This window comes from Alexandromys fortis, unplaced genomic scaffold, assembly GCF_014885135.2.
Source record: "Alexandromys fortis isolate MF-2015 unplaced genomic scaffold, M_Fortis_MF-2015_v1.1 scaffold_112, whole genome shotgun sequence".
NCBI classification, from domain to species: domain Eukaryota; kingdom Metazoa; phylum Chordata; class Mammalia; order Rodentia; family Cricetidae; genus Alexandromys; species Alexandromys fortis.
In genome coordinates, this window is record NW_026068013.1 from 123,014 (window position 1) to 146,237 (window position 23,224).

The 23,224-nt window shown below is 42.9% G+C and overlaps 1 protein-coding gene across 1 annotated transcript in view; it reads left to right on the forward strand.

Annotated features, from left to right (window-relative positions):
* Mmp20 (matrix metallopeptidase 20) overlaps nucleotides 1-21,786 on the forward strand; it is a 39,453-nt gene extending 17,667 nt beyond the window's left edge. The window contains exons 7-10 of the mRNA XM_050162208.1: nucleotides 4,521-4,657; nucleotides 6,174-6,330; nucleotides 19,574-19,677; nucleotides 20,946-21,786. Coding sequence (XP_050018165.1) covers nucleotides 4,521-4,657; nucleotides 6,174-6,330; nucleotides 19,574-19,677; nucleotides 20,946-21,046 — 499 coding nt within the window. The 3' untranslated portion in view covers nucleotides 21,047-21,786. The remainder of the gene's footprint in view (nucleotides 1-4,520; nucleotides 4,658-6,173; nucleotides 6,331-19,573; nucleotides 19,678-20,945) is intronic.
* Nucleotides 21,787-23,224: the final 1,438 nt, after the last annotated feature.

A 23,224-nucleotide genomic window follows, 5' to 3' on the forward strand; every position in this document is an offset into this window, starting at 1 on the left:
CAGAGGTGAGGATGTGTACAGGAGGAGAGCTGTGTACAGAAGTGAGGGTGTGTGCGGGGTGAGGGTGTGTGCACGAGTGTGCAGGGGTGAGGATATGTACAGGAGGAGAGCCGTGTGCAGTGGTGAGGGTGTGTGCAGTGGTGAGGGTGTGTGCAGGAGGAGAGCCGTGTACAGAAGTGAGGGTGTGTGCAGGGGTGAGGGCGTGTGCACAAGTGTGCGGTAAGGATATGTACAGGAGGAGAGCCGTGTGCAGGGGTGAGGGTGTGTGCAGTGGTGAGGGTGTGTGCAGAGGTAAGGCTGTGTTCAGGAGGAGAGCCATGTGCAGGCATAAGGGTTTGTGCAGGACTGAGGATGTGTACAGAAGAGCTGTGGGTAGGGGTGAGGGATGGAGGAAAGCAGGTGGTGGGGAGCTAGCTTAGACTAGATTTGATGTCTTAGGAATCCAGACAAAAAGACAGTTGGTGAGCCAAGCCCACTGACTCTGTCACTGCCGAGCTCTCTCTCCTGACTGAGGATGGGCCCTGCCTTCTCTTCATGAGTCATGGCTTATGAGGCTGCATGCCCTGCTCCTCTCATGGGAGTAGACTGTTGGACCTCCGAAGCAAACTCCTGACTTCATAACCCACGCCACTCCCACGCCTGCAGTTATAAGTCCACTCACAGCTTCCGTGAACTAAACAATGAATGCATGGTTGACTGGGGGGCCTCTGAAGCAAATGACTAATAAACCCCAAAATGAATCCCTTCTCTCCCACAGATGTGCTGGTATGTAACTCAAAGTTTTCAGGAACAAATTTTGAAGGAAACTACTGGTAAACACTGTGCTGAAAACTTCCATAGTAATACCCTTCTCTTCAGACCATGTAAACCTTTCAAATTTTGCATAGGGTCAATTAATAATTAAAACGTTGTAGAATAAAACATGTCTTTAAAAATTTTATATAAATAATCATAAGTGCCTTCAGGTTCATAGAGCACTTTCTTTTTTAAGACCCCCTTATTCTTTTTGGGGACATGTTTGCAATGTTTAAGAGGGGCTCATTGTAACAGGGGTGAAGCTATCACTTTTCTCTCCTAGACGGGGTGTCTAGCTTAGCGTCTAGACCTTCCGCCCATGCACTTTGCACATCAGGCTCAATCCCAGGACTGCTTTGGGGGTGAGCTTCTGTCTGCAAAACAATCATTATCAAAAGGTAACCTGACTTTGAAAATGCAGTAAAGGTCAATTAAGATGCAGTTGCTCCTTCAACGCCAGTCATTTCAGGAAGCAAAGGAGCACTAATAATACTGTGTGTACCAAGAAACCAATTAGAGAGTAGGTAGGAAAAAAGCAGGGTGGGGCCAGCAGTAGAGAAGAGACCGAAGGAGAACTAGAAGGGGAAGATGAGGCAGCCCTGGCTAGGGGTGGAAAGAAAAGGAAACGAGGTACAGAAATACAATGGGATACCCTAAAAACCATCCCAGCTCTTGGGCTCCCCAGGTCTGATGGCAGATGCTGTTTATGCTTCTGGGCAGCCTTCCGCAGGTCTGAGAATTCTGGTCCCGTCCCTGGGCACTCCTTCCCACGATGGGCTGTGAGTATTGGTCACACCTCAGCTCTGACCAGACTGGATGTCATTTGCTCTCACTAAAACTGTCTTCCTGGATGTCTAGAGGTATCCAGCAGGCCAGGGTTCTCTGGGTCCCAAGGATGTGTGCTTCCAAGAGTGGCTAGACCACCATTTTAAAATGGCATCATTCAACCACTCTTGTTGAATGCCAAGAAGAGTGTTTCCCTAGTGCCTCCCTTTCCTCTGCCGGTCCACAATTTTTACCTCCCTTCTCCTTGGATTTTGCTCTTTTGAGTATCTGTTACTGGAAGTACAGGGCAGATTTAGGCCATGGCTCCAGTCTAGCAAGGAGTAGGAATGAGCTCCCCAAGGCTCACCACGCCTCCAGGATGGAGTCTTCACTTTATTCCCCTCCTGCTCAGCTAAGTCCCCTACTGCACTTTGTTATTGCGACTAGAGATTTTCAGCCATCACCTACCTCCTCTGAGGTTACTTAGTTACCTAACTTTTTCTGATTTGTTCCCAAGGATGCTAGCAGGCCATGTCTGCATGTCTTCTGTGTACTGTTCCTCTCTTTTTACCACACCTCCTGACCCCAAAAGAGCATCTGAAAGAGGGGAAGGCACCTCTTCCTCCTCTTCCCAGATAAGGATACCAGAGAAGCAGACTCAGGAGGGTGTGGGGCTAATGTAGGTGAGAGACAAGAGATGGGTGCAGCTGTGCTGGGCTCCCATGACTTCTGAAAGGGAAGAACATGGGCCTGTCTAGGCAGGTTTGACAAGGATGGTCACAGTGTTCCAACTCCATGAGGGGGGCAACAGTACAGACTTCCTGAACAATGACCAAAAATTTAGAAAAAATGAAATGTATAATGAATCCCAGGTGTGTCCAGCAGCCCTCATCCATATTACATTGTGTAATCACCCCAGCCTTGGTTCTGTACCCACAATATACATAGTTTACACTGAGCGTGGTATCTCAGCACGCGATGCTGATGGACACAGCACAGTACCTCACTCCGGTTTCAGACTGTTGAAATTATGTGTTATTGTGATACATACAACATTTTCTGCTTTTATAATACTGTATGGAAAGCAATGATTTTTATCATGTTCCTAAAGTCATCCCTTCTATGGAAGGAAATATCAAGCCAGTGTATCTTTGGGATGTTCTATGTTAGGCAAGCAAGCATTTCAATTGGACAGCAAATCTGTCTTGATCATTAATTAGTGATAAAACAAAAATTTATGTGTATGCCAAAAATTAAGATAAATTCTTTATGATTTATCATCAGTAAATGATTAATTTGTATAGCTATTTTATATGCCTATATACCTGGGTTGCTTATATCTTTCTCGGAAATAAAATGGGCCATACATGGCAGAAATTTTAAGAAAAAAACATTCAGCCTAGAAGGTAGTTCTGTGACTTAGCAAGATCCAGAATACAATTCCCAGGGAGAAAAAAAGGGTCAGCCAACAAGGATGAGATGCCCCAGGATAAAAATATGAGCGAGACGTGATCCTGCCTGTCCCGGTGTTCCAGAACAGGCACAGAGAAAAGGCCAGGAAGGAGGCTAGCAGTAGGTTAATACCATATTTAATTAATTAGAGTTCTACTAACAGGAAATGTACATTTCATAAGCTATAAAATTCATTGATCAATTATATTCTGCTCAACCCTCTGGCATCAGCTGACAAATGTTCATTGGATCTTGATTACGGCAACCACCAGGTACACAGAGATAAATAGTGCAGTAATAAATATCAGCTGGTTGGTGATATCACGTTCTACTATTGTTCCTTCCTTATCAAAGATTAGATTACGGATGTTGACATCTGTCTGCTGCATTACATAGTTCCTGTGTGTCCTAACCTGTCTTTTGCCAACAAGTCTCTAGATTGAAGAAATTCTTTATTCAATTTTAATTCATCTTTTGCTTTAATATGCTGAATTGATGTTCTATTGCTTTCTTATCTACCAAACATAAGTTTTCTTCATCCACTGGTTAATGAAGAGCTTTTGTGATAATTTACATTTAATAGATAGCACTATATAGACTATAGCATCGTGCGGAATGTGCACATTGTAACGGAACTATTGAAATAGTATTTCCTGTCTTTGGAGCCACTGATACTGTGAGCCATGCTGTCTCTTCCGTTAGCTACTCCAAATTCTGAGAGCACTCCCCAGCCTTGGCTGTGATAACCAACATTGTCACCAGACATTCGAATCCTGTGTCGCCGAGGGCACAGATATTAGAATCAGAATGGCTACTGTGCTCCAGGTTAGTCCTCACAGTATCTGCAGTAGCCAGTTCTGACACCCGGGAGAGCCCTAAGCTACACTTAGCACTGCTCTCTATGCACAGCAGTTGCCGTCTGAGTCCCATTGCTTCCGATGAAAAGTAGTCTTTAGGTTTTCCCAGTCATTTGTTCATTTTCCAGTTTATTATGGAGATTTTAGTTGTGGAAACACCAGAATGGAATATGAAAGAGAAATTGGTGTGTAATGATCTTTGGGGGTAAAGGGTATGGGTTCCATGAATACCCATGGTCTAACATCTATGATCTGAACACCCTCACATAAGTGAAGTGAAGTCTCAGAGGTCCTAATACAATTAGAAAGAAGAAGAAATTGTTTAAAAGGTTAAAAGATGAAAACCAGACATGATAGCAAACCTTAGGAACTCAGCACACAGGAGGTGGAAACTCAAGCACCGGAAATTCAAAGTCATCCTTGATGAGTTTGAGACCAGCCTGGGTGGGATTCATGAGCCCCTGTTTCAAAAATAATAATAGTGATAGTAGCAGTAGTAGAAGTAATATAGTATGTTATACTTTAAATCATGGCAAAGGGCGATGGGGACTTCACAGTGTTCTCTGCCAATGGCTTTAGTGCCATTTCAGTCTCTGCAGTCTAAGATCTCAACCAATCCTTGATGTTGATTTCTTCTGGCCCACCCAATAGGATTTTCTGGAGAAGACAGGTGCACTTGGCAGCAGGAATTCGGCCCAACACCATCACCAGCTCCTTCCCCCAGCTCATGTCCAACGTGGATGCAGCTTATGAAGTGCCTGAGCGAGGCCTTGCTTTCTTCTTCAAAGGTATCTGCAGAGAAATGCCAAGGCCTTAGTGCCGTGCCTGTGTGACTCGGTGCTCTTGGGCAGGTTTCAGTTGCTCCTTCTTAGGCCGGGCATTAAATGTCACTCACACTGTTGTAGCCATGGCAGGAATGGCAGTGACTATCAGCAGACCCCAGTGTGGGAGGTCCTTCTATCTATGTGTTGCTTTTATTGGTTAATCATTAAAGAAACTGCCTTGACCTATAGCATGGGAGGAGGAAGATGGAGTTAGAGAGAAGCTGGAGACAGACTGCTGAAACTTTGCTGGTAGACCACGACCTTGTGGTGATGCACAGATTAATAGCAATGGGTTAAATTAATATGTAAGAGTTAGCCAATAAGATATTAAAACTAATGGGCCAAGCAGTGATTTAATTAATATGGTTTCTTTCTGTGTGATTATTTCGGGTTACGCCAATCTATTGCAGCAGGCCGCTTGTTTGTCCCAGTTGCCCAGAACAGAAATGACCACTCAGAAAACCATATTATTTGCAATACTGTTTGGCCAATAGCTTAAGTGTATTTTTGGATAAACTCATATCCTAAACTAACCCATCTGTATTAATCTGTGCATCCCCATGAGGTCTTGGCCTACCAGCAAAGTTTTAGTGCTTCTGTCTCCAGTGGCAGTGGCTCCATCCATGACCTCTCTCTCTCTCTCTCTCTCTCTCTCTCTCTCTCTCTCTCTCTCTCTCTCTCTCTCTCTCTGCCTTCCTTCTCCCAGCATTCAGTTGTTTTCCCTGCCTACCAAGTTCTGCCCTATCAACAGGCCAAGGCAGTTTCTTTATTCGTTAACCAAAAAACCCACATAGACAGAAGGACCTACTGCACCACCTCAGCACCAGTCCTTGGGCTTAGTCAGCACCATGCTACATGATCAACCAGGCCCTGGCCTCCCGGTTTAGAACAACATGGTACACTGTAGTGAGATCCTTTAACATTCCTTGAAATCCTTGCTACAAAGTCAAGCTTAGAGCAGCTGGTGGGACACGAACTCCTGTGATTTCAGGAGACAAACCCACAGGCTTCCAATCTCTGGCTTCAACCCTTCTTTATTTGAATAACGTTGAGATATTATCCAGATTCCATGAGATTTTATTTCTCATCTGCAAAGTGATTGGAATAAGACCAATCTTGAACAATGTCTCAGCAGTAGATGGTCAAGCAAAGTCACCGGGAACACACTGACTGTGGCTTTGTTGACACAGAAGACTGTTGTCAACTTAAGTGAAAAACTTTATTGGATGTCACTTCTCTCCTGTTCTTCATGGGTACATGAAGGTGAGGGAAATTTATTTTAAAAAAATGTACTGAAAACACAAAGGTGCTAAGTGTAAGAAGACACAGATTTCTCAAGGTATAAATGTAGCCTTGCCTCGGGGAAGTCTGAAGTCTAGAGAAAGGAGATATCTATATCCACATGTACCCGGCCCACTTATGATCCAGAACACAGTGTGAGTGCAGCAGAATCTCTGCAGACTCCACCCTTTGCTTCCAGGTCCGCACTATTGGATCACACGAGGATTCCAGATGCAAGGTCCTCCCCGGACAATTTATGACTTCGGGCTGCCAAGGCGTGTGCAGCGAATAGATGCTGCGGTCTACCTCAGGAAACCCCAGAAGACCCTCTTCTTTGTGGGAGAGGAATACTACAGGTATGGTTTTACCCCTTCATTTCTTCAGATGTAACTGATGGGAAGGAAAAAAATCTTTTGCAAAAACTCAGACAGGCAACTTGACAGCATGCTGTTTGACTTCTTGGCCAAGGGCGGTCTTTAAGATACAGAGCAATAGGCAACCATCTGATTGTCTTTAGGACCAGCCTTGTAATATTTAGTGAATTCATTAACTTGGCCCCAGTGAGCTGAAAGAGTGGAACTGAGGTCTCCAGGTTCATCACTACCATGTAGAAATGCCTGATTCCACCATTACATACGATCATAGAAATCTTTATGATTTGAAGCAGAAATAGAGGTGGTCACAACAGAGGTGGTCACAGTGTGGTGCTCTTTGGAAGAGAGCTCTTCTTAAAGGAAAGGCTTCAGAGAAGTCTTCTACCCAAATTAGAACATAAAGACTTCTCACATGAGGGAAGCCGTGTATAATCTTCATGGCTGTCCTTCAAAGGTCACAGTGAGCAGATCTGCCTAAGGTCAGACCCAGCATCCAGTCAATGCACATGGGGCCACACCACAGCTACCGACTAAGGTTCTGGGAACTGATTAAGGCTCTTTGCCAAGCACCCACAAAGACCACCTCAGCACCCCCACTACCATCCCTGCTTCCATTCCCACCTTGCTGTTGCTCATTTCCATGAACATCAAACAAGAAGTGAAAACAGGTTCTAAGCAGGTAGCTGTGACAAACACCATGTGTCCATGGTGGGGCTCTAAAGGAAATCAGGAAAGGAGAGCACCCAGCTTTCCTATCCATATCCATCCATCCATCCATCCATCCATCCATCCATCCATCCATTCATCTATCATCTATCCATATCCATCCGTCCATCCATCCATCCGTCCGTCCATTCAACTATCATCTATCCCTATCTATCTATCTATCTATCTATCTATCTATCTATCTATCTATCATCTATCTATCATTTTAGTTTGCTTTCTTTCTCGAGACAGGGTTTCTGTGTGCAGCCCTGGCTGTCCTGGAACTCACTCTATAAACCAAGCTGGCCTCCAATTCAGTGATCCTCTGGCCCCTGACTCCCAAGTGCTGGGATTAGAGGTGTATGCCTCTGTGCCTGGCATGATTTTATGTTATCTCACTTAAACAACCATTTTCAAAAGAAGTTGACAGAAAGTAACCTCTTTCTTATCTTTTCTCACCTGACTGACACTTTCCTTCTTAATTTGGATAAAAGAAAGTAGTGCAATTAGTGAACACATATTTCAGGAGGATTTTATTATTATTATTTTATGAAAACCCAAACAGTAGAGGACCCTACTGACTCCTCTCGTCAACAGGGAGCCCTGGAAGTGTTGCTCAAATCACTGTATACTTCCTGAGAGAACTGTGGCTGCAGGTCCAGCGTACACCACTATGCCAGCTCCTGTTTTCTCAGAACCTCCCATCTGAAACATACTCCTGAAATCCATCAAAGGACACATCAGTGTCTTCACATTAGAGTGTGTTCCACAAGCTTTCTCTACCACCAGCTCTGAGCTGACAAGGCCGGCGAGTAGATGGATAGATGCCTGTATGAGCGGGAATGGGGAGTACACGTTCCTCAGTGCTCAGGGCCTGACCTCACTGAAGGGCTCACCTGCACTAACGCAGTCTGTCTTCGTGTTTGTGGCCCACCACAATACTGGGTGAAGGACGCTGAATGGAGGGTGTTGAGGGCAGAAGTCTCAGAGTCTCTGAGGTAGGGATTGCGGGGGGGGGGGGGGGGCATCTCTGGTTTCATGATCTCCAGTGCCATCAGCGGAAACAGCAGCGCACCTTCGAGCTGGATTTCCATGACTGTCTATGAAGGAAGTGTCTCCGTGTGTTATTATCTATTTATGTTTCTCAGGAGGTGCACATGCTATGGCACTGTGGACGGATCAGAGGACAGCTCTCCAGTTCACATCTCCCCTTCCACCATGGGAGTCCCAGGGATTTAACTCTAGTGTCAGGCTTGGCAGCAGGTGCTTCTATCTGCTGAGCTGTCTAGCAAGCCAAGAGTGTTCAGTAATCTAGATTAGGAGAACCCCTTACCAAGTTGATCTGGGACACTAACTTAAATGTTAATGAGCCCATTTTGCCTCTTAGGGAAGGAAGACACCTTCCACGGAGTTAGGTGGCATGACGTTGCTGTGTGTTCAGACACTGGGACAGGATCTGGAGAGCGGGGAGTGAAAATCATAGCGATAGTAAACCCCCATAATAACTTATAGGCAGTCACTTTTACATCTGTGGTCATTAACAAATGATTAATTTAACCTTGGTATCCCTCTGAGCAGCAAGGAAGTCAACGAGGAGATCAAAGAAAGTTCCTGTTAAACTGTGGCAGGCCTGGCGTTAGACTGTAATTACTGCCGTTGCCAAAGCACAGACACATGTATGCACGGCAGGAATCCGCTGATTTATGCTCTGCTGTGTGTACTAAGTCCAGAATGAAAAAAACGACTGGCAGCCCTGTTGGTAAAGCCTTGCAAAGCCTCGTGCCCACAGCACAGTTGTCACGCTAGCCCTTCCGTTGCTTAGAAAGTGAGGTCAGCTGCAGGTGACCGGGATGCCCCCTCCCCAAAATCACTGGGATTCTGATACCTAAGGCTTTTTTAATATACATCAAACAGCTTGAGCAGAACCCCAGCTGGAACTCTGTGGTCACCAGGACCCAAGCATCTTCAGATATTCTGTCCCCATATGTTTTATCTTGTTACATTTTTATTTATTTTCTACAGGGGGTAGGGCACATGCCACGGTGCACATGTGGAGGTCAGTTCTTTCCTTCCGCCATGGTGTCCTGGGGACTGGGCTCAGGTTACCAGGCTCAGCAGGAAGTGACTTCACACACTGAGCTAACCAAATTCTAAACACATGGCTTCCATTCCTGTGGTTGCCTCAGAATTTGAGATGGCTTGTAGGTAGGAGCATATTCAATACTTCTTGTAAAAAGAAAAATTTGAAAAAGAAGGCAAAAGAAACAAATGAAGTTTCAAGCCAAGCATGTGGCCACACTAAAATACCCAGAAGGCCACTTGCTTTAAGGCATGGAGCAAGATCTCTCCAATCCCCACAGACCATGGGTAAGAGCTTACTTGCCTTAGTTACTTGCCAAGCTCCGTCTCAGTCTCCATGTTAAAGCAGGCTGTGATACAAACAAAATTAAAATTAAATTAAGCCTCTTAGTGGGGAAAAGACTCCATGAGCTCTCAGGATTTGGGTTTGATTTAGTGAACGAAGTGCACAAGAAAATGGTTGAAGAATTTCCACCACTGAGGGTTAGCTGGGGCTGCTCAGTTCAGGCCTTGGCTTATCACACAGCAGTAATTTACAGGAAGTGGCACACACAGAATTCAGGGGAAATCTCAAAGAGCACTTGACTAAGTTGGCACCCTGACGTCACCAGATCACATCTCAAGAATGTGTGTGCCAATAATAGAACATATTAAATTAATAACTTAGTAAGCTTGGCTACGCAGGGCTGTTTCTCACACGCCGCGCTACCTTTACTCCTTCCCTTCCACTTTCTAACAGCCCCTGCGGGCCAGACAGATGTTTCTCTTTCTTCCGTTGTCGATGGCTGACTTCTCCCTTCAGTCTTCTCCTTTATCCACCAATGGCAAGAGGATGGAGGTGTCTAGGGTCCTCATGGGGTGCAAGTGCCCTTGTCTCCATAATTCTTGGTTATGATCAGTGATTTCTCAGTTTATGTAGGGTGATTTGCACATCCACAGATCCCGCCCTCTTTCCCTTCACACTGGCAGTACAGACACAGGCTGGCAATACGGTAGGCTGGTTCCTCGCTGCCGTAAAAGACACGTTTCCCACATCTCCTTTCTGGATGCCCCTCAAATCCTGGAAGATATTTTCATTTAAAGGTTTTCTGTTCAGTTACCATAGAGAAATAAATAGTAAGTGGGAAAAGTGAGAACAGTTAAGTAAAATTAGTTACTTATGAATGTCTTAAAACAACCACGTGTGGTCATCACGACCACACTTCATTAAGCCTAGCTATGAGGTATGAGTACATCCTAGACTCACTACCGGAATCTTGATACTCCAAGGAAGGCACAGTTTCCAGCTACGCGGGTTAAACTCAGGACTGAGGACAGAACTCAGCAGTGACGCACTACCGAGCCAACTTTGAGCCTTGAGTTCTAGCAGTGCCCTGCACTCCCCTAGCAAGTGTGAGGCCCTAATCTCAATATGCAACACTGTCCCAGCAACGCTGAGGTCATTAGTTTAAGCCGCAGGGTAGCAAACCCGAGGTGTGAGCAGGAACACGGGAGCTGACCAGCAATGATCAGGCTGGCTCTCCCTGTCTTTTTTTACAGAACAGAGCCAGAAACTGTACTCACTTCGGAGTTACTGAACTGAAAGATAAAAAAAAAAGTGTGATGCCTGTCACCTGATACGTGCTCATAAATCATCCTACAGATCTATAGATAAATAATTAACAGAAGTTCAAGTGCAAAAGCACTCTCATGGGAGACAGCGTGGCTTTCAGAGAGCCAGATCAAAAAGGAAGCAGGTGGTCTAGCAAAGGTATCAGGAAAGAGTCCCTGGAGGAAGTGATGGCTGCACCCTCTGTGAGAGCTGCGTGGGAGTTTCCCAGGCAGGAGTGGGGGAAGCTGGTGGCTTCCAGGCAGAGAGCAGCTGATGGTAAGGCACTGAGACAAGAATAGGCTGCGAGGGGGGAACCACAGGTGACTCATTCCACACGGTAGGAGGGACACTGTCCAAGACAAGCAGGGAAAACAGTTGGAGCCTTGACTTTCCACAATGATCCATGTCAACTCTGTAGAAGGGTGGGGCATAGTCAAATACCTTAAGTAAGAGGTTATCTAGATGCGTTTTGTGACATAGAAAAATCATTCTATCAGCACTGTGAATGCCTGGAAGTCAAAGGAGCGAGACCACAAACCACAGAAAGCCTATTCAAAGTGTTCAAAGAAATAACTCATGCTTCAAAGCTATCATTTAAATACAAAGGGAGGCTGAGCAAGCTGGTGCATGCCTTTAGTCCCAGTGTGTGGAGGCAAAGGCAGAAGGATCTCTGTGAGTTCAAGGTCAGCCAGAGCTGCTTAGTGAAAGCCTCTTTAAAAAAGATTTGGATGGAAAATAAATCCATACAAAGAAACAGAATATTCTCAAGGAAACAAAGCCTGAGAGAATTTGTGACTTGCTGACTTGCCTTACAAGAAATAATTGAAGTTATTTATGCTGAAGGCAAGCGATCCTAAATAATACATACACACTCACACAAGTACACATTCACACAGCACAGAAAATGTAATTATGAATCAACAGAATAATATTAATGTGCTTCCTCTTCTGTCTTCTCTTAACTGACTTGGAAATCAGTTTAATTAACATATACACATGCTAGCACACATAGAATTATCACTGCTTGTGTGGAAGAAAGCTGTTTTGAGCAATGGAACTGACACCAAGTGATACCACACACTCACAGAGAGTGTTGATGAGACAGGAAGGCTAGTATAACAAAAAATGCAGATAAATACTTGCATTCTTATCCCTGAGCATCATTGAAAAATATGCAATTATACAAAATTGTGGTTATAAAAATTAGTTACAGCCTGCAATATGTGTTGTGAAATCATAGGAAGAAAATAGAGCACTTTAGAGTAAATCTCTGTCTTACTGGAGCTAAGATACTTTGAGCCTTGAGTGCATATGTATACATGTGTGTGCGTTTGCTCCAGCACAGGGACACGGTGTGCATGTGGACACCGGAGGACAGCCTGGGGTCTTGTTCATACTAGCTACCTTTTTATTTTCTTAAGTCTTACTGGGCTGGGACTTGCTAAGTAGGCCAGGTTTGCTGGCCACCGAGCCCAGGGACGCTCTGTCTCTACCTTCCCAGCACTGGGATAGTTACCTCGTGCCACCATGCCCAGCTTTTTGAATGAGTGCTGTGCAGTGAACTTGAATGCCCAGGCTTGCATAGCAAATATTTTGCCAAGTGAGCCACCTCCGCAGCCCCAGAAGCTAAGCTTTTGACATGAACCTACATATGGAACAAGGTATCATGCAGTGTGCCTGCAATCCCAGCTCTTAGAAAGTGGGGGCAAGAGGACCAGTGTGTAAGGTCACCCACAGCTGTGTAATAAATTTGAGGCCAGCCTGGCCCACATGAAACTCTGTCAAAACAAACAAACAAACAAAAAAACTCAGAAACTCAATGGCAAAAAGATACACAAGGCAAACCCAGGAGTAACCACTAATGAAATAATTTAAGAAAATAATAAGTTAAAATGCTGCTTTAGAAAATTTTCGCTAATACAAAGAAAACAGCAAGGAGGGATGTGTGATGTATGGAAAATGGAAGACGAGAGAGCAGGTGTAAATCTAACTTCTTCACTATCATCAATAATACATAGCATAGCAGTGATTATCAGATTAGATTTAAAGATAAATAAGATTTCATTACGTGCTGTCTACCAGCAACAGATTTATTTGTTTGTTTGTTTTTCATCTATTTACTTGTTGGCGGGAAGGCCTGCATGCCATAGCGTGCTTGTTCAAATCAGAGGACAGCTTGCAGGAGCAGCTTTCTCCTTCTCACATACGGGTCCTACCGATGGAGCTCAGCGTGCCATTGGGGGGCAAGCTGCTGAGCTGGACACTGCAGGTGTTGGCCGCCATTCCCAGCCACTTCCTTCTTTTTTCTTTTTTTGAGATTTATTTATTTATATTTTTATATACGGTTGTTTTGCCTGCTTGTATGTCTGTGTACCACATGCATGCAGTGTCTGTGAAAGCCAGAAGAGGATCTCCTCCGACTGGAGTTACAGGTGGTTGTGGACCACTATGCGGGTACTGGGAATGGAACCCAGGTCCTGTAGATGGGAAGCCAGAGCTCTTAACCACTGAGCCATCTCTCTAACCCCTGGTTCCTTTGTAATAGCTAAAGACTACCACAATATCTGTTAACTGTTAGTCTAACTTAAAAGTTATATAAACTTTTGTTTCATTTTTAGTTTTGACTTCTAATGTGTTGTTCAACACAGAGACAGTTAGCTGTCTGTTGAGTTCAGGCTGTTGGGATTAGGTCCTGCCAGATTCCAGTATTGTGTCCCGTGGATTGTCAAAGGAAATTTGCTTCGTTTATTAAGAAAATTTAATTATGATGGTTACTTGAAAGTTATTTGAGCATATCTCTAAATATAGAGAATTTTGTCTGATCTTATCTAAGAGGAGACTTTGTAACTTTTCAATCATTGGATATTGATTCAAACCATTGCCTTGTGACTCAAGCACAGCAAATAATTTCCTATATGAAATGGCATTTTGAGCTGGGGTGTAGCTCAGTAGCTCATTTGCCTATCACGTGAGTTCAACCCTCACACTTTAAGGGAAACACCAGAGAGGACATTCTATGATTGGAGTTTTCAGCCAGACAGTCCCCATTCGGGTGTGCTGTCCTCTGGAGTTAGACACATCAGACAGTCCCCGTTCGGGTGTGCTGTCCTCTGCTTTCTTCCCTCCCTATTGAATACAGAAAACTTACAATCCATTCTCCCGTTTCATGCTATCGACCATTGCTTTTTACTACAGAGGCAGTGTCATGACTACAGACACAAATACTCATATCCCACTGATGGAGTGAATCTTGAACCCTATAATTTGTTCCTTCTTTGGGGGTAAATGGCTTTTGTCCTTACAATTGTTCTGTTAATACACAGCTATCATTTTTATACTTATTGATTTCAATGTTTTTGTAGCTTTACTTTCTAATAAGTGGTTTATGGACATGGAATTTTGTTTTTCTGTTTATAGGAGGTCGTGTTTTTTAGACAGTATCTCTCTATGCAGATCACATTAGCCTCAAACACTCAGCAATCCTTCTGCCTCAGCCTCCTGACTGCTAGGACTACAAGCATGTGCCGCCACGCCCAACTAGTATGTTATTAAGTAGGAAAACGTTTAGTTGAAAGCAACTATAGTAAAACTGTCCATATTTTTGAATTACTGATAATTTTGAATCTCCTGTTCTGCTCACCACATACACCCTGTTCATTTTGCTCACGCTTGCCTCTGCATGTAAGAGGTCACTAGCCAGGCCTGGTGCTTGCTGTCACAGAAGATCTACATATATCGTGTGAATGTGGACATACTGCCACGTGCGTGCGCTTGACCAAGTTTCTTTGACTTTATAAAAACAGCTGACAGTTTTTCTGCTGATCAACTGTTCCTTAAAAATGTACTTTAGTACCTATAATGCACACATCTGCATGTACACACATGCATACACACGCATGCACACACAATGCTCGATTAAAATTAAATAAATTTTTAAAATAGTCACAAATTCTTATAAAAAATTTACCTTAGATATTTAAAATTGAAATAATACTGACAATAATTTTCTAACATTAGAAATTCTCTGGAAGGGTTTATTCACCAGTGATTTTCTCCAAAATATTTAAAGAAAAATTAATACCAAATTTTCACAAGCTTCTCCAAAACATAGAAGAGAGCACCACACCAGTTGGCTGTATAAGCCATCAAGTCTTCACACAGAAACTGGGCAAAGGTGTCATGACGAAATAAAGAAATAATTTTATTTGCATATGAATCCAAAGGTGCTCCAAAAATACTGCCTAGGAACCCAGACAGTGTTTAAAAATAATTACACACAAAGATGAAGAAGGGATTTTTATAGGAATGCAAGAATATGTTAATATCCAGAAATCAAATAGCACTATGTTTTATGCGGCTTAGTATACGAAAAAGCATGTGATTGTCTCCCTAGATGCAGAAAGGGTGCTTGGTGAAATCAAGCATCATTTTATGATGAAAAGGAAGCATGACAGTAATAGAAACAGAAGAGAGAGAAACTTCCTCACAGTTAGAATGAGACTCAGCAATGACGACTAGTGGCTATCCCCACTAAGAGCAGGGGCAAAATGAAATCCCCACTTTCCTGCTCCTTTGGTGTCTTCAGGAAGTGCCAAGCAGGGCAATGAGGCAAGAGCAAGTGAGAGAAAGCCAGAGGAGAAAGGTAAACTATTTCTCTCTGTGCAGGATACTATCTTTTAATAGAAAAACATAATTAAGACTCAAAACAAAACCATTAAAACTAACAAATGCATTCAACAAGTTTGCGAGGATGAAAAGGATATAAAATAACTACATAATATAGCATTGAAGACACAAAATATTTTTTAAAAATAAGCTAAGGAGCTATTGAAGATCATGCAGTCTAAATGCTGAGCTATCCATGAAAGCAATCACACACAAGCTCCAAATGGAAAAGTGTTCAAGTGTTCCTGCCCGTGAGCCGCAAGCCCTCGTGATCTTCAGCTTGAGCACAGTATCAGCGCGTCGCTTGCTTCTTTGTAGAAAGTGGCAAGCTGAACTTCACGGGGAATTCCACAGCCCCCCCCCCCCCGAATAGCTAAGCCATTGGAGAAAGAAGAGGAACGAGAAGAATTTGCATAGGGCCCATTCTTGCTGGTTTCAAAACCCACCACAAAGAAGCCTCAGTTAGAGAAGTGTGAGTCATAAGAACAGACATATACATCGACAGGATAAAATTTGGAGCCTAGAATTTGACCATATGGCTATGGTAAGTCGGCTCATAAGCTGCTAAGGACATTCAGTTGGGTGGCAATACTTCTCAACGAATTCTTTGGTCCAAATAAAGAGCCACACGCAGAAGCATGGGAATAGACTCTTCGCAGCATGAATAAAATTAAGTCAAAAGTGGCTAAATACCTTCCATATAAATGCTAAAATGAGAAAAACTTTTAGAGAAAAAATAGAAGCTCCATTACTTTGGATTTGACTTTGGCTGCTTAGATACAAAACACACACAAAAAGAAATCAGACAAACTGGACCTCATTAAATTAAGTTTTCTGCTCAAAGGACATTAAAAGAAAGTATGATAAATCATAAGGAGTGTAAATGTAAGTCACAGGTCTGGTAAGTGACTTGTGTCATCTAGTTCAATTACTAGAAAGGCACACAATCCAGTTAAAATAAGACAAGGGGGCCTAACTAGACATTTCTCAAAAAAGTAACACATGGACAGATGGCTGGCACCCATCATTGGATAAAGGTGAACCAAAGATGTCACTTCATACATACTAGAAGCTCTAATCTAAAAGCCAAATCCTATCAAGCATTGTGTGAATGCAGTAAGACATGACCTTCATACAGCTGCTGATAGGACAGGGAGTGAGGGGGGCCGCAATGGAAGACTGTCTGCCGTACCAGAGAAACATCAATAGAACTAATCAGACCCAACGCATACTCACAGACACGTTCCTAAAAGAAATAGAATCTATAACAAGTAGTCATGGCAACATCTCATAATAATCAAGTGAGAGAACAACCCAAATTACCTTCAAGTGCTGAACTGGTAGATAAAATATGATCAATTCCTTCAATTGAATATTATGTGGCACATGTGGCTCTTGGAGAGTATATTAAAGCATAAAGAAACTGGCTGTAGACATACCAGAAATAGTGGAATGTTGTGACACAGGCCTCAGTACTGGGGAGGTGGAGGCAGGAAGTGGCCAGTTCAAGGTGAGCCTGGGGAGTCCTATCTCAGAAGAACAAAGCCACCAACAGGAGCGCTCCACAGGCCTATGTTGTAAGTACAGCGTTATGTCCTGGCTCTTTGCCAACATTTGTCTTCAGTTACAAATGTGGAGATGAAGGTCCATCTGAGAATACACATTTGATATCTCTGCACTGTGATATCACTAAGTCATTGGCAATGATTCATGGCTATGCCCTTTGATCCACATTAAATGACGGGCAAATGTTCATGATTGAAATAATCATACTTGCAGAGAATTATTTATAATTTGGTATCCGAGTTTCATAGACAGGACTTTAGACATGAGAAAATAGAGCAGTAGTTTTAACATATCATAGCACATAGCAGATTATCAATAGAAATGTTTACTATAAATATTCAAATTTAGCTAATAGTCATTTTGTTGGCTTATCATATGGCAGGAACTATAGAGTATCTCAGGTTTTCCTCCTTCTATCTCTTCCATGTGCTTTCTCAACAGTCTTGAGAAGAACGTGCTATTGCCTTTGTTTACAGTTTAAAAACTTGCATCTCTGTTAGAGTTTAAATGAGAGTTTCAACCTATCACAACTAGTGGTCAGCAAAATGGCAGAGCAGTTAAGGCATGTGCCTGACGACCCTCATTCACTCCCAGAGACCTACATGGTAGAGGGAGAAAACAGAGCCCCTCAAGGTGGCCTCTAATCTACACATACTCACACACATACACACCCATACACATACACACACACACACAGACACACACACACATACACACGTACATATGCATGCACACACACTAAAAATAAATAAAATGTAAAGGTAAATGTTAAGCTAACACAGCTAGGAAGCAGTGTGTCAAAAGCTGTATCACATATCCTTTGAGTCCAGATATACTCTTTCTTCCGTTTATCTCACCATAATTTACTGAGTCAGAAAGCCTGTGCATCTTGTGCTACACCTAAGTTCTTCTGTAATCCTGTCTGCAAAGTCCCTGACCTGGCTCTCAGGAGCAACTCCACCACTTCCCACCCTCTGTCCACCCCGCTTGACCCTTTCCTAGTACAAAATGTGATCTGCTGACATAGGTTTAAAGATTGAAAACTAAACATGAAACTAAAAAATATGAAAGACAAAAGAAAGAGAAATTAAGACTTAAATTCATTGAAGGCATAGGATCCCAGATCAAATTAGAGTCTGCTAGACCTCTTGGAAGAAGTCAGAGTCTTGGGATCAAAATAAACCACAGTGACTGTGGCTAGAGCTTGTCGTGGATCCCATCTGAGGAAGGGAGCGTGGCAGAGGGGACTGAGTTCATGCATGTGAACTGTCTTATCCTTATGGTGACTCTTTTCCAGCCAAAGGCTTACAGCTCAAAGCATAGTCTCGTATTCCCTCAATTACAGCTTGTATAGACGATAAGGGTCAAAAATCCAAACCCAAAGCCATCTACCTAGGCACAATGCTCTCTGCTCTGTCACTGGAATCCCCAAACATCTGTCCACAAAGAGCAAGACCATCACCACAGTTTCACAACAAATTAAGAACATCACCATGCCATAAAGGGGGAGCCTGTCAACACTGGGAAGGTGGTTGGCCAGAGGCGTCTTCTATTCCCACCTTATACTATTTCGGCCTTTCTAAGTGATGGCTTCCTTCTCTGTGAACAATGATGGAAATCGACAGCAAACAGTCACTTGATGATAACATTCTTCATTACTCTGTGTCAGTGATGCAGAACCTTGTCCTGCGTCTACATCAGCTGTCTCAGCGGCATACTAGTACATCATAGTCTGTTGATACGCTGGGAGTGTTAGCCTCGCCCCCTGCCCATAGCACTTCAGAGAGCAGCACAGCTCAGTCTCACTGCCGTGAACACTTCCTTGTGAAGGCTTAGTTTCTCCTCAGATTTTGGCAGCTGTTTTCCCCTGTCCCATGAAGGCAGAGGTACATTTCACGGGATAGTGGGCATAACCTACCATAGGAAACTACCCAGTAGCCCAAGGAAAAACTTTATCTGGTGAGGTATGTACATGGGAATGCCCCAGCTCGGGCTCTGTGCTCGTAAGGAAGGGACTTTCTCCTGCTTGAAATGGAGTCTCACCGAGACTGAGCTCATACAGTGCGGCTGACTCACAGCCATGGCCTTTACAGCTTAGGTCTCATAGAGACCAGATAACCGTTTCAGAGCTAGAATCCTACTCTCTTTCCAGGAAAGAGCAGTGAGATTCAAGTGACGTGATCCGAAAGAGAGAGAGTCACATGTGTGGTAATCGTGTGGAACTGTCTTAGAGCCTGGTGGGCTCTTCAGTGAGTATACAACTAAATACAATGGCTGCCTGTCCCTCAGAATCAGTGGCCACTAGTTCTCCAGGGTAGGGTAATGTGGAAGCATGGGAAGGGGTGAGCGAAGTGCAGGCTCCAGGATCCAGATGGAAAATGTGCATATTTGAAATCCTCAAAGAACAAACTCAACAGAAGCCATCTTTTTAAGACTTGGGGGCTCAGTTGTTACGTATTTCCTTGGTTCTAATCATTCACACATTCATTTGTTCATCCAAAAGAGACAGAGAGAGATCTCAAACACATTCAAAATCAGAGCTGGTTGATAATGTTCCTGGCCACCTTAATGTCACCTGTAACCAACAGTAACTTATTTGTGAAATAATATCTCCTCTAGCTATGATGAAAGAAAAAAGAAAATGGAGAAAGACTATCCAAAGAACACCGAAGAGGAGTTTTCGGGAGTGAGCGGCCACGTAGATGCCGCTGTGGAGTTAAACGGTAAGTGTCCCCATATCAGTGGTCCCTGGGAAACTACAACAAGCAATCTGGGTTCTGCTTTAACTTATAGCAAATAGATTCCAATGGGAGTCACTGGTTCTTACTTGGGTCCTAAGTCATTTCATGAATTCAAATAAAAAAATTATATACCAAGAGGGGGATTTTCTTAAAGTCCTCTATTAAAAAATAAGTAAACAAAAATAAAATGATGGCTCTCCCTTTACTAATAGATATGTTTAAAAGTGTAGTGTTAAGTTGGGAAATGTAGCTGACCCTGCCCCTGACCCTGTGCACAGCCCTGGGTTCAGTTTCCAGCTGACATAAACTAGGCATGTGACTTGTAATCCCAGCACTTGGGGAAGGGAAGTTCCAAGTCTTCCCCGCTACATAGCAAGTCCAAGGAAAGCCTGGGATGTGTGAGACCCTTTCTCATATGGAAACACAAGAAGTGCAGCTCTGGCCTGTAATCCCAGCATTCGGGAGGCTGAAGCAGGTAGATGAAGAGTTTGAGGTCAACTACATAGTGAGACCCTTTCTCCAAAGCCAACAGTACCACAGTGTAGCTAGAGTCCAGTCTCTTCCTTCCTGATATTACCTTTCCACTACCCAACTCCTGAAATCTCACACATAGTAAGGAAGTCAGATGAACTATTATATACAAATCAAATCAATCTAGTTACTTCCTTTCCATCATGTTCTTCCTAAGTATGTAGCACAGAAACAGACAATGTTCAGAAATTGTAAGGAGATTGTGAATATGATCTTTATTCTCATGGAATGTTGAGCCTCCTTAAGAAATGCCTATCCATGTAGCGCAGATGGAATTACTGGGAAACAAGACAGTCTGTGCTGTAGTATTGACTGGTGTTCCTAGACTTCACAATGACGTTCAGAAGTGACCTAAGACAGCGGGGACAAATGTGGCAGTTGGCTATATCATGATGAGCCTTTTGCTGGTCCTGAAGGCCAGTTAGACATTTGACAGGCTACACAAAGGCAAAATGATGAAGCAAAATCATAAAACATGATGAGGGTGATTTATCTCATACCCTAAGTGAAGACCTTACCCTGATGGAGCACAGGACGGAATGAGGAATGGCCTGAGAGGTTGGGGTGTCAGGTTGCTGGAGCTGTTCAGGAGACAAGCTCTGCCGTGTGATAGAGCCCAGCTCCCCACTGGTACCCCCTCAGAGCCGCAGTTGTAATCCTCCCACCAGAGACCCACAAACCATCTCCAGTAACCATGATTTCAACCTTATCTCTTCTAGGCTACATTTACTTCTTTTCAGGACCCAAAACGTTCAAGTATGACACGGAGAAGGAAGATGTGGTTAGTGTGGTAAAATCCAGCTCCTGGATTGGTTGCTAAATCTGCAGGGTTAGTCTCCTCACAGGAACGGAGATCACTGTGAGCAACTGATGACCGGACATTATGGATTAAGCAGAGAGCCTGGACACTCTTGCCCAGCCTTCAGCCCTAAGGGTGATTTAAAGTTCCTTGAAAACAATAACAATTCTATTGCTTTTCCTAATTATTCATTTCCAATTTAAATCCTGATGAGAAATTAAGCCACCTTTACTCAGAATCAAATAATACACCCTTTGGTTAAACATTCTTTTTTTTTTAACCTACTGTGTTAAAGAAAATTGATCTGTTTGATTTCTATTTATAGGAAAAAGACTGCATACGCACACACACAATTCTTTCATTAAGAAAGGTCATTACCACACAAAATATAATTATCCTTTAAAAAGGGCCATTGTCCACTACTATGATGAGTATAAATGTGCCTATTTACGTGTTGAAGATGTCACTACCAAAAACGCAGCACCAGGCCTGTTTCTTGGTTTGGGTTGTTCGCTGGTCCCCTCACTGGTCTCTGGAGTTGGGTTGGTACACAAACATTCAAATTAATTTTCATGCTTACCAACAGCTGGACACTCGGCAACAGGGAACCTTTTTAACAAAACCCAATAAAAAAATATTGTATTAGAACAGTTCCTCATTTCTCTTTTCTGTTAACATTTACTTGCCCTTATCACGCTTTATTTAACAACAAATTCTGTGTACCTGTAGAAATGTAAACAGTAGTATCATAAGCACACGGAGCCAGGAAAACAGCGCAATCTGACCGATTTCCTTCTTCCTGGTAGCGCCTCCGCCCCAGGGGGAGACATCTTTGATCCACCTGTTTCTTCTGAATAGTTTTCTACATAGGGAAGTTTCTGTCCTTCTAGTTAGTGAGTTTGTTTGTTGTTTTGTTTTTATTATCTTTTTTATCCAAACTAAACCTTTTCTTCTCAACTCTACCCAGTTCACAACGCAGACATAATTATGATTATCAGTCTTATAGTTTTTAAAACTTTAGCCTCTAGAATTCTAGAACTGGTCTAGAGAAAATCTACATTTTAGGAGTTCTAAAACTGAGTGATATTTTACTTTATAGGTTGCTTAGAAGACCTACAGTTATAACAGCTGTAAGCTGTTGTTAGCATCATTTATTAAACTTGATTCATGTATTCATTAAAAGATTTAATGACAGTTACGCAAGCATTCCATTAGGTTCCTATTACTAAAAGTCATAGTGCATAGCCAACCAGATGTTAACTGTTGAGGACAACATATGGTGTCTTTGCTAAGTCCGAGGTGCTCTTATTAAGAAACAGAACTGTTCATTTTTATTGCAAACATCTTATTATCAATAAGCAAAAACCTGGAGGTTAGAGGGATGGCTCAAAGGTTAAGAATGCTTGCTGTTCTTGCAGAGGACCTGAGTTCAACTTCCAGAACCCATCTGGACAACTTACTACCATCTGTTAGCTCTAGCTTAGGGCTCTGATACTCTCTGTGGCCTTCTTGGGTACATGAACATATGTGTGCATATTGACACACATACATATAAATAAAAAGAAAATAAATTTTTTAAAAAACAAGCAAACAGCAAAGTAGTGTGTCAGGTCCTCACAGTGTTAAACAGAAACCCAGCAACTACACAACTGTGTATATACCTATGAGAAATTAAAACGCAAAATCTTGAACACAGCTGTTCATGGCAGCATTATTCACAACAGTCTAAAGTGGAAATATGTCCATCACATGGTGCAGGTATGAATAATGGAATGTTTAGAAAACCATAAAAGGAATGGAGTGCTGAAACACGCTGTAATGTGTATGAATTTGGAAACATCATGCTAAGTAAGAAGGTAGACACAAAAGATCACATATTGCATGATTGTGTTTATGTGAAATGCTGATGATAGAAAAATCCATAGAGACAGAAAATATGTGAGTGCTTGTCAGGCAGCAGGACGCCAAGCTGCAGGGGACAGGTATCACTGGGAATGTTCTAGAACTGATGGTGGTGATAGTCGTACAACTCTGTGATGATGCAAAAGCTGCCGAATTGTACATTTTAAATGAGTGAATTACGTGTTTATAAATTCTGTCTTGATAAAGTTGGTGTATTATAAAAACGCAAATAAGCAAGGGGATCAAAGCGATGCGGTGATCCATGAAATTCCTGCAACTTGGGAGCTGTGGCGAGAA